This window comes from Mauremys mutica, chromosome 3 (genome assembly GCF_020497125.1).
Source record: "Mauremys mutica isolate MM-2020 ecotype Southern chromosome 3, ASM2049712v1, whole genome shotgun sequence".
Classification (NCBI taxonomy): Eukaryota; Metazoa; Chordata; order Testudines; family Geoemydidae; genus Mauremys; species Mauremys mutica.
The window spans coordinates 150,455,119-150,473,183 of NC_059074.1; the positions used below are offsets into that span (position 1 = coordinate 150,455,119).

General features: G+C 48.3%; 1 protein-coding gene across 1 annotated transcript in view; it reads left to right on the forward strand.

Moving 5' to 3' along the window:
* GLP1R (glucagon like peptide 1 receptor) overlaps positions 1-18,065 on the forward strand; it is a 103,018-nt gene that overhangs the window by 41,769 nt on the left and 43,184 nt on the right. The window contains exon 3 of the mRNA XM_045010329.1: positions 576-686. Within this exon, the coding sequence (XP_044866264.1) occupies positions 576-686 (111 nt within the window). The remainder of the gene's footprint in view (positions 1-575; positions 687-18,065) is intronic.

Below are 18,065 nucleotides of genomic sequence, written 5' to 3' on the forward strand. Positions count from 1 at the left end.
CCAAGACTGACGGTTTAATAAATGTGAAGCTGTAGTGTTAGCACATTGAATAAGCTGTAATGCTGATCTATGGTAATTTATGTGGGCATATCAGCAATGTATCAATGTATTAGTTTAGAATTCACAACATCATGATAGCAACCAGTTCTCAGAGAGAGATTATATACAGCATTCATAACAAGAAGATGAGCTGCTGAGAGAACCAATGTGAGAGACTGGGCTATACAAAGGCAGAGAGATGAGGAGGATACCTGGCACCGGGGCAGGATGGAAGCTTCTAGCTTCAGGTATTGTGGCACCATGGCATGAGATCTTTGCGATGTCACCTCCACAATCATCCTGCCCATTTGTTCAGTCAGTGAAAGAGCAGCCTGGGAGGTTCAGTCCCTTCCCTTTATTCTTGTAAGGGGTGAGGATAAATGGTATTTACTTCCCCTTCCTAAAATAAAATAAAACCTTTTACAGTTATGTGGTGCAGCTGCTTTGCCTTCATTCCTTCTGTTTTCCAATGGTTGCTCTTCACAGTGATCATGGTTCAAGGCCAATGCTTGATCCCATTCTCCATCTCTCTGCAGAAGGCAAGTTCTGCAGCAGGACATTGGATGACTATGCCTGCTGGCCTGATGGGCTACCTGGGACCTATGTGAACGTAAGCTGCCCTTGGTATCTTCCTTGGGCCAGCACAGGTAAGGACCTGTCCTTTCTGGGCAAATCCATCCCCAAATGTGAGATGTTTGCCTCGCAGCAGCCTGTTAAACTTTTACACAGCCATTGCAGCTGAGACACTTAAAAGCTTTCGATACAAGGATACTGATCCTAGTCCATCCTAGCTAAATACTTGGCCATTTTCCTTTTGCGGTAGGCGGTAGAAGAGGAGGGTGGCATTATGCTGTGATTGTGTGCCAATCAGTGTGGGTACCTCAATGGCAAGGAGCTAAGAATCAAGTAATATCTTATACAAACCAGAACCAAATGTGATGCCTCTTAGATGCAAATCTAAAAACCTAGATAAAAGTTGTTAAGAAGAAAGATAGAGCAACATACAGTAGATAAATTGAAATGGAGGAGAAAGTGTTTTAATGTTCCTTCCTTCATTTTGCATTGATTTCTGGGATTCATTGCTCTCTGGTTTATTAGAATGTGGTTTGTGAAGAGGTTGTCACTGGGAAAATTCTGGCCTTAAAAATCTATGATGGGACCATTATGATTATGTTGTCTCATCTCCTGCATAACTCAGACCATGGAATTTTACCCAGTGATTCTTGTATTGTGCCCAATGAGTTGCAGAGCATGTCTCTTTAGAAAGACCTCTAATTCTGATTTAAAGAGCTTCCTTTGTGTTCCCCTCCTGCTTGATGATGACTCTGTTTACTGCTTAAATGCAAATTAAGTAGAGCACACATTTCTTTGTTTAGGACAGACCTGTTTGCCAGCTTCTGTTTGGCTGGGGCGTGGGGTTTAGAACATCATAAAGGGGACTTTTATAACTTCACATATGATGCTGCCACACCTATTTTACCAGGACACTACTGATCAGCAAACTGAGTTTTCAGAGGCATGCCTTTTACCAAGATTATTACAGGAGAGATATTTTCTGTCACACAGCTACTCACTCCTTTTTCCCTTGCTGTCTGTAATGACCTGTATACTTTTCACATTACTCGTTTACCAGTACCTTGCTCACACTAAGGCCATGGCTACACTTGCAAATTTGCAGCGCTGCAGCAGGGTGTGAAAACACACCCTCTCCAGCGCTGCAAATTGCGGCGCTGCAAAGCGCCAGTGTGGTCAAAGCCCCAGCGCTAGGAGTGCGGCTCCCAGTGCTGTACGTTATTCCCCACAGGGAGGTGGAGTACGGACAGCGCTGGGAGAGCTCTCTCCCAGCGCTGGCGCTTTGACTACACTTAGCGCTTCAAAGCGCTGCTGCGGTAGCGCTTTGAAGTGCAAGTATAGCCATAGCCTTCATATCCATGTTGGAGATAATCTTTTCCAAGTTGTTTATTTTGCATTTGTCCAAGGTGAATATCATATTCTTACTCTGTCTATATTTCTGATTTCCCTACAGCACTTTTGTAGTATTTCTCTGCTGTTGGTAGCAACTGTCAACTTAGTATCATCTGTGAATTAATATGCTGTTTGTTTAGCCCCTCGAGATCATTAATAAAGATATTAAACCTTTCAAGCTGTTTAAAGATTTTCTTTTTCTAATGCACAGAATCAATGTTTACCTTCCAATTACCTGACCTAAAAGCCCCTCAGATGCTCCAGAACTCTTTCCAATAGCTCTAATCTTTTTGGATATCTAATAACCTACTTATAGGATTAAACGCCTTCCCTCCAGCAAACCCATTTATTTTCAATCTTTAAGACTCTACGTGCAGTCATTTGACTGCACTTGAAACCATCACTGCAGGAGAGTCAGAATTTAACGCAATACTGTGGGGAATAAGTTATCAGAATGTGCAATATCTTTCATATACTTTTGCAAATAAGTAAAAAATGAATTACTCTGAAAGAGTATTTGAGTGAAAAAAAAAGCAGCAATGCTTTGGACTTCTATGGAGTATTGCACAGGAAGGTGGCAAAAGGACGTTAGACACAAATTAAGCCTCCCAATCTCCTTCCCTCTTCATTGCTGGTTATCCCCATTTGACATAAGGGAGTTGGGGGAAGGAAGGGGAACAAAGAAGTAACACAAAAAGTGACTGTGAGAGCTGGAAATGTAACCTAGGAGTCTGAATTCCCATGGCCTGATTCATCACTGCACTGCACCTTGTGGAGTCATTTACAGCACTGCCAAGTTGGGGGTAAAATGCTGCCAGACTAGAAGGGTAGTGTGCTTATGCTTTCTTTTCCCTGGAGAAAAATGTTTCAAAAGATGCATTGCAACAGTGAATTGGGCCTTCAATTCCCTTCTATAACCACTGAACCACACTCATTTTTTATTCTTACATAGCAATGCATTCCCATAAATCCAAAATAGACTCCAGCACTTCTGGGTGTGGACCCCTAACTTTCTATTCTACACATGCTGAGAAGGGAGACAATAATGTTACAAATGAGGCTTTGTTCAGGAAGCATCTCGAAAGGCTCTTTGGTGAGGTGTGATGTTACTGAGTGGGAAGTGCAACAGTTAACTGTAGCTAGAGAAGTGTGACTCTTAAGCTATGTCTTCACTAGAAATGCTGCCGTGGCACAGCTCTAGTGCTGCAGCTGTGCCCCTGTAGTGCTTCAGGATAGACACTCACTACAGTGGTGGGAGAGGTTTTCCCATCGCTATAGTTGATCCACCTTCCCAAGAGGCAGTAGCTAGGTCGACAGAAGAATTCTTCTATCAACCTAGTGCTGTCTACACTGGTGGGTAAGGTCCACCTTAACTACATTGCTCAGCAGTGTGGATTTTTCACACCCCTGGGTTGAACTAACTTTTTAGTGTCGACCAGGCCTTAAGAATATGCTTGACTTTATGCCTGGGGGGGGGGTCAGCCCATTGATGGAGGTTAGGATAAGCCTACACTTAATGCTACAGCAGCACAGCTGTGGTGCTTCAGTGTAGACACTCACTACAAGGATAGAAGGGGTTCTCCTGTGCTAGGTCGAAGGGAGAATTCTTCCATCCTAGCTACTACTTCTCAGGGAGGTGGATTAAGTCAGCTTAACTAAGTCTTTCAGGATGTGATATTTTTTTCGCACCCTGTGAGATGTAGCAATGCCGCTGTAACTTTTCAGTGTCGACCACTCCTTAAGAAGTAACTTCTCTTGTCAACAGCTCAGTCAACTGCAGGATTTTCTTCATCTTTCTCTCAACATCTGCTATTGGCTACTGATCTTGTATAGCAATTTTTATGTTCCCAATTTGTGAAGTGAGGCTGTAGCCATTGCAGATGCTATGGAGAGTGTGAATGCTGCTCCTGCTGGGGATAGAACATAGAAAGCAAAGTAAATGGAAAAAACTAGCAGTATTGTTTGACCTGGATAGTTATCACATTAGGGCTTGGGATATAGGTATTTTTTCAAGTAATTGCTTAATATGATCATTTTGTGTTAAAAGGTAATCAGATTCCATTTAGCCAGTTACATTAACAAGCCTGAACTGGTGCCAGTTGGCATAGAGGGCTGGAAAAAGACCCCACACTGAGTGCTTGCAGTGAGAGATTTTGTAATGCAGGAACTCTTCTTGTTCGTACTGCAGACTTGGCCAGCTTTGTATTTGAGCAGCTACTCAGTCTCTCATTCACAGGTCCCATTCTCCCTCACTCTGTTCTGGTGGTCTATCAGTCTTAGCACCAGCCTGACTCATGGCTTTGCTGTCAGATGTAGCTCTGCAGGGTGACTAGCAGGACAGGAAGTTGAAAATGATGTGAAGATTGTCTTTTCATCCACTTAGCCATGAGCCCAATCCCTGATGCTGTCAGCAGTCTCCTCTTCCCTCTATCTGCAGCCACCGACTTTTCTCAGGGAGGTGTAACTGTGTCCCCCAGCATGGTAGCTTCTGAAACTGTCTGCATCAAACTGGTAGCCTATACTATAGTGCCTTGACCAGGGAGGGTCTGAACAGGCCTCTGTTCTATTCTAGAGTAAATAGGGGGAGTCAGAGAAAATTCTCCCATCTTTAAGGGGAGGCAAAGACCTGCATTTTCAAATCCATGTTCCTAAAATTAGGCACTTAAATCCATATTTAGATACCAAGCCAGGAACATTCAAAGGAGCTGAAGAGAATTAGGATACCTGTTCCAGTGAATTAAACAACAATGGCCTGAATCTGAGAAGTGCTAAGCCATACTCCATATCAGTTTTTTGCCTGCTGCCAGACTTAGACCAGCAGTTTTCAGTCCCAAGCTGTCTGGGCTGACATGTGAGTTGATCAGCTAAGGTCCTGGTTGAATCTGCTGTAACCCATAGTGGGGGTTTGTCACTCATGAGCCTGAGACCGGAGGAAGCACTAGGCCCTAGGGTTTAGTGCTAGTCAAGGACTTGGGAGACCTGGGGTTTAGTCTGTGTTCAACCACAGACTTCCTGTGTGACTTTAAGCAAGTCATGCAGGCCTGGATCCACAAAGGGACTTAAGTGTTGTGACACCCAGTGTTGCAGTGCCTAGAAGATCACTAGTACAACGCTGCAATCTGCAAAGCCTGGGGTTCCTATACGATGAATGGAGAGAAATAAGCACCTAAAAATGCAATCCACCATAGCCAGCATGCTAGGCGGGAAGTCACCTAAGCTAGCCACTAGAAGATGCCAACAAGAGGGGTATGTCCCAAGCCCTGGACCTCTCAGGGTTTGGCACCTAAGTCCAAGCACCTATCTTTGCATTCAATCCCCAACCAGAAACTTCTCTCCTGGAATCAGGTGGCTTAAGTGTCTAAGTAGTTTCTTGGGAGAAGGAGTGAGGCACCTGCATCGTGCCATACGAAATGAGAGGAGGTTAGTGATGCCTGCCTTGTGACTTTTAGCACAGGGGTTAGCACACTCACCTGGGATGGTGGTGAATCCAGGTTCAATTCCCCACTTTAGAGCAAGTTAGACAAACACCTGTCATGAATGGTCTAGATAATTAGTCCTGCCACGAGTGCAGGGGACTGGACTAGATGACCTCTCAAGGTGCCTTCCAGTTCTGAGTCTATGTGGAGCTCCATCAGTCTCTCCTGTTGAAGCTGTTCCACTTTGGATAAATAATTAGTCACTGGGCCTAATTATCAGAGTGCAAATTACTCTATAGCTTGCTCGTTAGCGTACCCATCTAGGAAGTGGGACGCCCAGGGTCCAGTTCCTCTGCTCCAGGAACTGTTTAATTATTGATACACAGTGGAACAACTTAAACAAGAGAGTTTGAGGGACCCTATGTCAGAATATCCCATACCTCAGTTGATTAGGGCACTCTCCTGGGAGGTGTGGGCTTCTCTTGTTTGAGTCCTTTCTCTCTTTCAGGTAGAAGGGGAACTGAACTTAGATCTCCCACATCCTAGCTGAGTGCTCTAACCACTGGGTTACAAGGAGGGCACTACCACCACCTCCTCCGTCTCAGGCTGCATTTTGAATGGCCCGGACCCAGTAGGTGCTCAGGGCATACTTACCAGACCAGGTCCCCCAGGGAATGTAGGTGTTTGCCTGCCTATCTTCCTCTGGTTTGTGCATAGCTCTTGAGCTTAGGTGGGAGATAAGTGTCTGGATGCCTAGAGTGAAGCAGCAGTGCACATGTGCATGCTGAGAGGCAGAAACGTAGGCACCTAGGGAATTTCTACAGCAGGAATTTAGGTGCCAAGTGAGTGTAGGCACCTACAGGGTTAGGTGGCAGGTGAGCGGGGGGGGGGGGCATACTGGATCACAGTGGAGCCTAAAACTGGGAGTTAGATGCCTAAGTACCTTTGTGAATCTGGGCTGTAGTGTTTCTGTAGCTCAGTTCCCCATCAGTAAAATGGGGATAGTAGTGCTGCCCTACTTCCCAGGATGCTTGTGAGGATAAAATGCATTAGACTGAGAGAGGATCAGATGTGGTGATGGAAGCCATACAGGTACCTTAGCCAGACAGACTGTGGTTTAGAGCAGTTCATGCTTCATTGCATGTTGAGTGGGAGGTGAGCAGCTGCTGTGCACCACATTCCAGCAGAGAGGCTCAGCATCACAGCAGGGATGAGCAGGCCAGCGTACCAGTCACTAAAGTACTACCTTATTCCCGTCTTCATTATATGAAGTACCAAACATCTGCGTCCCCTGGTACTTGAGCACAAGCTGGCACTGTGTGTGTTCTGCAGTTGTCTAGATAATGTTTCCAAGACATACTTTGGGGATGCTTCCCTGTTTTCTATTCTTGTGGGCAAGTCTCGGCATTCTGCTATGGGGAGAATTTGCTGATTGCAGCATTTCAATCAAAATACTTTAAAGATGATGTGAAATTATTTTTTTCCTCTTGAGGCTGTGTAGCAAATGTTCAGATTGGGCCACCTGACACCATATTGGAGTCCTTCTACCTAACTGTTTAGTTGCTTTGATAACCCAGAGCCATCTCCATTTCCTAACTGCCATAGGTACTTATATTTGCTCCATCACCATAGCAGCTGAGCACCTCATGATCTCTAAGGGATTTATCCTCACAATACTGCTGTGCTCCAGGGAAAGACTATTATCCCCATCTTAGACATGAGGAACTGAGGCACAGGGAAGCCAAGGTCACACAGAAAGTCTAGAGCAGAGCAGGGAATTTAATCTAAGTATCTCAAGTCCCAGCCTAACACCCTAAGTGCTGGACTATCCTTCCTCCTTCCTGTGATTCATTTTCAGTGCTCGTGGACACAACCTGTTCATCTTCTCAGGAGCCCAGTAACACAATGCTTAAAGAGCCATTTCAGATGAAATAAAGCCTAACCTGAACTGTTGCTCAAAACTTAATCTTCAAAGTCTGAGGACCCTGGGATAAATTTTTCTGTTTTTTATTTCCATAGCCTCTGCATCTCCTGGTCTCAGACAGGGCTGGGTTGGAAATGTTGAACAAGTGTGAAACAGTTCTCTTGTGGTTTTCCTTAGTCCTGACAGAATGTTCTAGAGGACCTGTTCCCATGAAGTTTCCAGCCCACTTTTAGACCAACTCTGAAGTCCAGAGAAGCCAAGGTAAAAGCTTTCGATCAGGTCTTTTGTGAACACAAAGGCTTCAGAGAAACTTCTGCCTGAGCCAAAGCTTTTGAGATTTGATCACTAGTAAACCTACAGAGTGACATTTTGCACTCAGTTACGTACAAGTAACCCTGCGGAAATCTGGTAACCATAAAACATGGCTGAAGATACTGTGACCGTTTGTATACACTGAAGTCAATCATTTGAATGGGTGCAATTGGGGGGGAAACAATGTACCTTGACGTACCATCAGTTAGGAATATTACAGGAAAATAGCAGTGCCCCTTTGAGAGAAAGCATCCACTTCCAGTTACTGTCACTGGCTATGCATCTCAGTATTGTTACTTTTTTTAAATTTAAGGCCAGTTGTCAATAATGCTGTATGGACCTGGAAAGCTTGGAGCAACAAGTACAATTCATTTTACATTTATGTCCTTTGGGGTTCTGATATTTTATTGTTTAATGGTACTAAATCCTCTTAAATAGAAAATCTTCCAGAGATAGTGGCTCCAAACACGACTTATGTGCACAGTAACCACATCAGTTGTTTTTTATGTATACTGGGGCACATAAAGGTTAGCTGCAGCCTGGTGGAGCGTAGCCATGTCTGAGTGCCATATGACAGCTAATGTGTTCCCTCTCTTCTTATTGTTTCAGGTAGCTCAGAAGTTAGTGGCTGTGGGTATGTGTCTGTTCATTTAAATTACATTATTTGAAACATAAGCATTAAGTAGATTATAAGGAAACACTATGTCCAAGATCGTTGGTTACTGCTTATACACACATTTAGTAGTTATAAATAGAGATGACACCAGCTCACAAAATTCAGATCCGGTGCCAAACTCCCCCGAAGTTTGTGGATATTTGTATCCAGGGTTTTGGTTCAGTATCCATCCCTAGCTATGCTGTCTGATTCAGGTGACCTCCTAATCTACTATGATCCTGGATAACTTTCACTTAATTCAGTGGGCTGACCAGTAGCAGAAGGCTCTGCAGTGGCCTTGTAACCAGTCAAGACAGTGGTCCCCAAACTTCTTCTGTCACCTCCCTCCACCCTTACCAGTAATGGAATCTATCCACGCCCCTGCCCTCCCTCCATGAGCTGTGGTTGGGAGCTGGGAGCCGGGGGCCAAGCCACAGCTATGCTCAGGGCCCAGGGCAGGGAGCAGAGGCATGGTCAGGGCTGGGAATCAGGCTAGGGTGGGGGTAGAGCACCCTGCCGCAACCCCTAGAATGTTCCTCTGCTCCCCACCTAGGGGGCACGTGCCAGTTTGGAGACCTCTGAGTCCAGATGATAGCATAAAAATAGAACTCTCACACAGTGCCTGTTAGAACATTTTTATGCAGTAGAGACCAAACAGATTCCAAATTGTGGGATTGGAAGGAGCAGGATATTTCCCCCAGAAGTTTCTTTGGTTTAGGCCTCCACAGCAGTAAGATCTCCTTTATTATATATAAACACCCTCTAAAAGGAGTTTCATGTAAAATGTGGTATAAAGTAAAGGTGGGTAGAGGGTTCACTACACTTTTCTTTCCCTCTTACACCAAAATTAAGTTTGTAGTAGGCTTTCAAATATGTTAACTTGATCTCAAAAGGGGCCAGATTATTTCCCTAGAAGAGATGTTAATTTGCATTTGCCAACACTGTAAAGCAATTCAAATTTTAAGTTCTTCTTCGAGTGATTGCTCCTATGCATTCCAGTTAGGTGTGCGCGCTGCGCGTGCACGGCTCTTCGGAAGATTTTTACCCTAGCAACTCCGGCGGGCCGGCTGGGCGCCCCCTGGAGTGGCGCCGCTATAGCGCAGGATATATACCCCAGCCGGCCCGTCCGCTCCTCAGTTCCTTCTTTCCGCCCGTGACGGCCGTTGGAACAGTGGAGCACAGCTCAGCTGACCTCCACTTCCCTAGCTACTCGTAGTTTTCTCTCGTTCTGTTTATAGTTGTAGTTAACTCTGCTTGTTTGTAGAATAGTATAGTGTATTTATTTTACAGGGGTTGGGGTTTATCCCCTTCCCCTCACCCGGGGCCGGGTCCGATGCCCGGTCCACAGGATTTTCTAATGCTCGGCCGGCCACAAGCCGCTGCCGACAAGAGATCTTCTCCTAAGTGCCTCGAGGGATCTTACCTCACAGATAAGTGCCGCATTTGTGAGGCCCTTAATCAGTGAACAAAGGGGAGCGGGGCTTTCGTTTTAAACAGCTCCTGAGGGAGGCAGCTCTTGCTCCTCCGCTCTCGGCGCCGAGCGCTAGTTAGTTTTCACGGCGCGCTCCCTCGGCACCGGACCGCCGGTGCCGCCAAGGCCTCCTGGCACCACCGTCGCTGACTCCAACGTACCCTCGCCATGGACCTCTCTCCTGGAGGATGAAGAGTTACTCCGGCCAGGCAAGAGCCATCGAATCCGGTGCTGGAAAGCTCCCCGGTACGCACTGTGGTTGAGCTCGCCCGGAAGCTGCGTCCGAGCCGCCTGCTCCGCAGCCGAGCGCTATGCTCAGTCGGATCGCCCGGCACCGATGTCTGCCGTGGCACCGACAATATCCGCACCTTTCACTCCGGCCAGGCAAGAGCCGTCGAGTCCGGTGCTGGAAAGCTCCCCGGTATGGACCGTGGTCAAGCTCGCTATGAAGCTGCGTCCGAGCCGCCTGCTCCGCAGCCGAGCGCTATGTTCAGTGGGACCGCCTGGCACCGATGTCTGCCGCGGCACCGTCAGTGTCCGCACCATTAACTCCGGCCAGGCAAGAGCCGTTTAGTCCGGTGCCGGAAAGCTCCCCGGTACGGACCGTGGTCGAGCTTGCCCTGAAGCTGCGTCCGAGCCGCCTGCTCCGCAGCCGAGCGCTATGCTCCGTCGGATCGCCCGGCACCGATGTCTACCGCGGCACCGTCAGTGTCCGCACCATTAACTCCGGCCAGGCAAAAGCCGTCGAGTCCGGTGCTGGAACACTCCCCGGTATGGACCGTGGTCGAGCTCACTATGAAGCTGCATCCAGGGTGCCAGCTATGGTCGAGCTCACTATTCCCTCCACGCCGGAGACAGTGTCCACGGCAAGGGGGCTGATTGCAAAGACAGCATCTACGCTGCCTCAACCCCCGGCACCGCCGGTGGGGGTTACATAGTCGATGGGCAAGCCTGCCTTGATCAGACCACCCTACCTCGGCACCGCACAGCGGCACCGTTCAGGGTCGCGGTTCCGCAGATGTTCTCGGTCCCGTCACCGATCTAGGTCTCGGCGCCGTTCTCCCTGTTGGTACCAGTAGTGCTCGCGGCACCGGTCAGCATCCCGTTCGCCGGTCCGGGACACTCAGCTCCAATCAAGCCTCAGGCACCGCCCTCGGTCGACCGCCCGGCACAGCTTCGGTGGCAGGTCCCGTTCTCGGTACCGGTCTGTCTACCGGTACCGATCCCCGGTGCCACATCGAGCGACGTCAGTTACAGACGGAGACTCTACCAAGAGCTTTCAGCTCCTCCAGGGCCATCCAGCCACGCATCAGTGTCATCCCGTGCGGACACTTCATATGCGTAGCACTCTGTTTTCCGATGTGCCCTCCAGAGTCTTCGAGGAGACCTATCAGTGGTCATTCTGGACGCCGTGGGTGTACTACCACGCCAGAGGCGTACCGGTGATCCCATCTCGCTCCGTTCCCTCCGAGCTCTGGGTGCCAGAGGTGACAATTAGTCGTCCCCGTCCGACCGGTACAGAGCAACCCCCGGTTCGGCACCGGGCTCCCAGATCCCACCGGATCAGGAGGTCGTCCAGGAGCTCGAGCCCACACAGGACCCGCTTGTCCCGGGCCTTTCTTCTTCCTCCTCCCCAGATGAGGCGGGGGCAGGAACATACCCCTCCGGCCCTCCTCTAATCGAAATGCGACCAGCCCCTAAATCCAAAGAGGCTGGGCGTGTGGTCTTACTGGGCCATAAGATGTACCCGGAGGGGGCCCTGCAACTTCGTGTAGCGAACCAGCAAGCCCTGCTTATCCGCTACTGTGGGTGGCGGTGGGCAAATTTACAGAGTCGGTTCTTCGGAACTCCCGTCAAGAGTTCGATGCCCTCCTGCAGCAAGGGACGGAGCTGGAGAGAGCTTCCCTCCAGGCCTCGTTGGACGCAGCTGACTCCGCTGCCATGACTCTGGCCTCGGGTGTTGCCACGCGGCGCGTTTCAGGACTCCAGTTATCGAGCCTTCCCTCGCAGCTGCGGCACGCTATACAGATCTTGCCCTTCAGTGGCACAGGCCTGTTCTCTGACAACACTGGCCCTAGGCTGCAGAACCTAAAGGGCAGCAGGGTCACTTTGCTCTCTCTCTCTCTCGGCATGCACACGCCGGTAATTCAGCACCGACGCTTCCGTCCCCAACCTCCGCTCTTACCCTGCGCTTTGACAAGGTCAGGACATGGCCAGCGGGCGTGGCTTACACGGTCGTGGCCATCAATCCGCACCCCAAAGGAGCCAGAATTAGGGTCCTTCTGACCACCAATGGGGCAAAAGCCTACCCATCCTCGCCCCTCCTAACGAGCGATTCCTCTGGCAAGAGGTGCGGACGCTCCTCCTCATCGGAGCTATACAGGAGGTACCTAAGGGCGAAACCTATTCCCCTAAGCGAAGGGAGGTCTCAGACCTATCCTAGGCCTGCAGGAACTCAACAAGTCACGATGCAGATGAGTTCTGCATGGTACCCAGGGCGACCGTCATCCCATCCTGGGATCCCGGAGACTGGTACGCCGCCCTCGATATGAAGGGCGCGTGTTTTTCACGTTGCCATTTCTCTTCCACACAGAAGGTACCCTCGGTTTGGGGCCTACCATCGTTATTCCCAGTATACGGCCCTCCCGGTTGGCCTCTATACAGCCCAGGGGTATTCAAGGTGCATGGCTGTAATCGCCGCCTTTCTTCGCCACCATCTGATACACGTTCTCCGTGTCTAGACGAGTGGCTCATTCGAAGAACCCCCGGGCCCAAAGTACCAGTCATGTGGGCATCGACACGAACCTTTTCCTGTGTCTAGGCCTGATGATCAATAGTAAAATCCACTCTGATTCCCATATAGGGAAGGGAATTCATTGGGACCGTCCTGGACTCCAGACTTGCCAGAGCCTGCTTTCCTCAGCCTTGGTTTCAGGCGAGGGTAACAATTGTACAAGGTCTACGGACCTTCCCGCCAACTTGGGCTCGCTCTTGCCTCGGTTTCCTGAGTCACATGGCTGTCTACACGTTTGCAACTAAACATACCAGGCTTTGCCTCTGTTCACTTCAATCGTGGCTCACCTGGGGGTGCCACCCGGGCAGAGATGGCATACTCGTGGTCGTCTCGTTTCCACCGAGCAGCCTAGGCTCCCTCGACCGGGAGTCGGCGTCCTCCCCGGTGTATCCGGGGATGCTGTTTCACTCACCCCTCGGGGTCCCTCGTGACAGACAGCCCATCTCTCGGTTGGGTGCGCACCTGGTGTAGTTTCGCACTCACGGCCTTCGGTCAGCGCAAGAGCTGGCCTTACACATCAATGTCCGAGAGCTGAGAGCAGTCTGCCTTGTGTACCAGGCGATTCAGCTGGCGGATCGTCTCAGCAGATCCTTCCTGTCTCACAAGTGGTGGTTTCCTCCCGTCTTTATCTATTCCGTTTTCCAGAAGTGGGTCTTCCCCCGTATAGCCCTCCTCGCTTTCGCGAGAACGGAAAGAGGGAGAGAAATTCTCCTCGTTCCAAGGCCTCTCCCCAGGCTCGGTCTTGGAGGATTTTCCTGAGGCCATGGATCAGCCATCTGCCATACGCTGTCCACTGTCCCCGCTGGTTCACAAGGTCCTGCTCAAACTCCGCAGGGACAGAGCGCCCCTGATCGGGTTCGCTCCAGTGTAACCTGGGCAGCACTGGCACACCATGTTGCTACACCTCTCGGTAGCAACCCTCCTTGGCACAGACCCCATGACGCGGAATCACGACAACCTTCACCACCCGGTCTTGTAATCCCTGCACCTCACAGCAGGACTCCTGCGTGGCTAAACCGTTCCGAGTTACGTTGTTCGGCCTCGGTTCTACAGGATTCTCCGGGGTGGTATAAAATTTGTCCATTCGGTTAAAGTATCTGGCCGAGCGGAAGCGTTTCTCATGCTGCTCCGAAACGCGCAATGTTTCTCCCGCCGAGATCCCGCTCCATTCCATCTGGTTCCTCAGGGCTTGGAGCGTTTATGCACACACACCCCAAGTGGGGCCCCGCCATAAACCTGGCTCTTCAATCTGGTTCTACCCAGTTTTATGACTGCCCTATTCGAGCCAATGTCAACATGTTCATTGATATAACTGTCCTGCAAGGCAGTTTCCTGTAGTCTTTCCTGCAGCCACACGAGTCTCCGAGCTTCAGACTCTCACAATAGGCCCAAGAGATACTGTGTTCCTCAAGGACAAGGGCAGTTATTACCACGTCCGACCTGCCTCCCCAAGGAGGTGTCGGCCTTTTATATCCACCAGGATATCTTCCTTACGGTCTTATTTCCGAAGCCACTCTCTGTGCAAGGAGAGCAACGGTTGCCCTCCTTCGACATCTGCAGGGCGTCCGCAATCTATATCTAGCGGACAGAGCCCTCTCGTAACGCCCCCACAACCTTCATCGTACCGGCATACCGGACGAAGGGCATACCTGTCTCTTCCTAGAGGATTTCATCTTCAATGACGTTGTGCATCTGCACCTCTTCTGTTTCGGCCCATGTGCCATAGAGCCACCTTGCTGCACATTCCGCCAGGGCTCACGCTTCTCAGCTGCCTTCCTGGCTCGCATTCCCTTTCGGGGGATGTGTTGTACACCTACCTGGTCCTCGGTCCACACCTTTGCCTCATTGGTCCGGGAGTCCAGAGCTGTTGCAGCCTCTGGCTTAGCGGTTGCGTTCTGCAACATCTAACTCCGACCCCACCGCCTACGTAAGGCTTGGGAATCACCTAACTGGAATGCATAGGAGCAATCACTCGAAGAAGAAAAGACGGTTACTCACCGTAGTAACTGTTGTTCTTCGAGATGTGTTGCTCCTATCCATTCCAGACCCACCCTCCTTCCCCACTGTCGGAGTAGCCGGCAAGAAGGAACTGAGGAGCGGACGGGCCGGCTGGGGTATATATCCTGCGCTATAGCGGCGCCACTCCAGGGGGCGCCCAGCCGGCCCGCCGGAGTTGCTAGGGTAAAAATCTTCCGAAGAGCCGTGCACGCGCGGCGTGCACACCTAACTGGAATGGATAGGAGCAACACATCTCGAAGAACAACAGTTACTACGGTGAGTAACCGTCTTTTTCCTTCCCTGGACTAAAAGTTGTCTCAATCTAATCAACAAATTCACTTTGTAAATAATATGAAAACTCACTTACTGACAGGACGTTTACCTCTGACTTTATCAACTACATCTGTTTATAAGATGATAAACTCTAGAACATATGCCACTCTTGTTTCAAGGACAGAAATATGGACTGTTGGAATAAACAGTCAGAAATTTCATTATGAGAGATACAGTGGAGGGATGTATGTGTCACAGCTCATGGCAACTGCACCAACTGCTTGTATGTGTGGGGTGGGGAGGTGTTGAAATGTCAATACTTTCTTATATACTTGGTAGGACTGTGGTGTTATCCAGGATTTTTTTTTTGTCAGAGTGGCCTTTCCAGTTAAAATAAATACAAATATATTATAGTTATTATATTATACAGAAGTACAACTCCCCACCAGGGACGGCTCCAGGCACCAGCATTCCAAGCAGGTGCTTGGGGCGGCAATCTGCAAGGGGTGGCAGTCTATGCGTTTTTGGCCCCAAGCAGTGCGCCGAATTGCCACAGCGGATGGCGGGGGCAGTCTGTGCACCATTAGGGCGGCACGCGCGTTTCTGCGGCAGCGGCAATTCAGTGGCAGCTTCTATGTTCAGCTGTCCACGGCGGCGCAGCTTCTGTCTTCCAGCTGAAGACAGAAGCAGCCGCTGAATTGCCGCCACCGCAGAAACGTGCGTGCCGCCATAAAGGCACATGGATTGCCCCCACCGTCTGCGGCAGCAATTCGGCGCGCTGCTTGGGGCGGTGAAAACAGTAGAGCCTGCCCTGCTCCCCACCAAGATGTTTTTTCATTAGAAGTCTTAGGTGAAGAAATATATAGCATCTCATTACAGGGGACAATCAACTTTACATCTTTTAATAGAAACAAAGTATGCCCTTGCTAGGTATTGATGAAAGAGAATGTTAATCCAGTCATTAGTTAGTAACTAAGGTTCTGAATTAAGCATTAATCTTATATAGCAAGTGCTTTGCTGAAAAAGGGACTAAGGCTATTATCTAAATATCCATTTTCCTTATCTGAAAGTTACCAGCTAGTTGGAAGATTCACTTTCCAAGCCCCAAAGACTAGATTCTTTTTTTAATTATGTAAACTTAATATTTATCAGCAGTGTTTCCCTGTTGAATTCTAAGAGTTTGTCTTCCTCTGAGACAGACAGACAGACACAGACACACACACACATTCTAATTCTGATCTCTTTGGTGTAAATCAGAAGTAATTCCATTGAAATCAGGCAGAGTTACATACATGTAAGAACAGAATCAGAGCCCCTGTGAATATAGATTGCCAGGATTGAATGAGTTTGGAATTCTTTGCCTTTTTTATTTGTGTTATTCCTCTTAATTTTTTTGATCCCTTACATATTAGTATATAATCTTTATTGAAAAATACAAAGATTTTCTGAGACAAAAATCTCACTTTTCATAGAAAGATGTACACAGACGTATATGTACAGGCAGTCTAGGACATCCTAGTAATAGTTTTATTTTATATATATATTTAAAAATCCATCCCCCTTCCATTTCAAAACAGTTTCACAAACACAGTTTTAACTTTAAAAGTGCTAGGCTGTGCAAAATGGCTGCAGTTTTCCTTTAATCTCGCACACAAACTCTCTTATTTATCTGCATTGGTACCCTTTCCCTCTAATATTTTGCTGTGAGCTTCCCACTGAGAGTTTTCTATGATAGGCAAAATCCTCCATGCCCCCCTCACCTCCAAGAGATCCTGTCACTTATTCTGGAATTATGGCAAATAAAGACATCCTCAAACACACTCAAAATAGGTTTCAGAGTAGCAGCCGTGTTAGTCTGTATCCGCAAAAAAAACAGGAGTACTTGTGGCACCTTAAAGACTAACAAATTTATTTAAGCATGAGCTTTCATGAGCTACAGCTCACTTCTTCGGATGCATAGAATGGAACACACAGACAGGGGATATTTATACATACAGAGAACATGAAAAGGTGGAAGTATGCATACCAACAGGCAGAGTCTAATCAATTGAGATGAGCTATCGTTAGCAGGAGGAAAAAAACTTTTTGAAGTGATAATTAAGATGGCCCATAGAAGGTGTGAGGAGAACTTAACATAGGGAAATAGATTCAATTGGTGTAATGACCCAACCATTCCCAGTCTTTGTTTAACCCACAGTTAACAGTATCTAGTTTGCATATTAATTCAAGTTCAGCAGTTTCTCTTTGGAGTCTGTTTTTGAAGTTTTTTTGTTGCAAAATTGCCACCTTCAAGTCTGTCACTGAGTGGTTAGAGAGGTTGAAGTGTTCTCCCACTGGTTTTTGAATGTTATGATTCCTGATGTCAGATTTGTGTCCATTTATTCTTTTGCGTAGAGACTGTCCAGTTTGGCCAATGTACATGGCAGAGGGGCATTGCTGGCACATGATGGCATATATCACGTTGGTAGATGTGCAGGTGGAATTCCGAGATTTTAACAATTTCCATCCCACCATCAACCTCAGCCTAGACCAATCCACACAAGCGGTCCATTTCCTAGACACTACTGTGCTAATAAACGATGGTCACATAAATACCACCCTATACCGGAAACCCACTGACCGCTATACTTACTTACATGCCTCCAGCTTCCATCCCGGACACACCACACGATCCATTGTCTACAGCCAAGCTCTAAGATACAACCGTATTTGCTCCAATCCCTCAGACAGAGATAAACACCTACAAGATCTCTGACAGTGGTGCTGGCTTCTTGCCAGCCTCATTTGCCCTTTCTGGCGCTAATTTATTCTGCTTTCTGACAATCAGAATAACAAGATGTGAGTTAGGGAAGAAGAGGAGCAAGTGCTCAATCAGCATAATTGGTCTTTCAGCAAAAACTGGCTTGCATATACACAACCTACTTGATGACTGTCCCTAGAGCTTAGTGAAGTGGGGCAACAATCTCTGTCAAGTGAATACAAATGCAGAGACTCCTGTGAGATTGTCCTCACCCTCACTGTGGATGAGTGACAACAGGCCCTTCCAAGTTTATACAAATGAGCAGTCAACTAGCTGTGGATTTTGATGTTTAAAGAGTGTATTTTAACCTCAGCAGGAGAAGAGGAGCTCTCAAAGCCATAAAGAGACTTTTTACCTACAGACAGTGAAGAACACGTGAGAGGAAAGGCAAAGAATGCAGGATACACTGACTATAGAA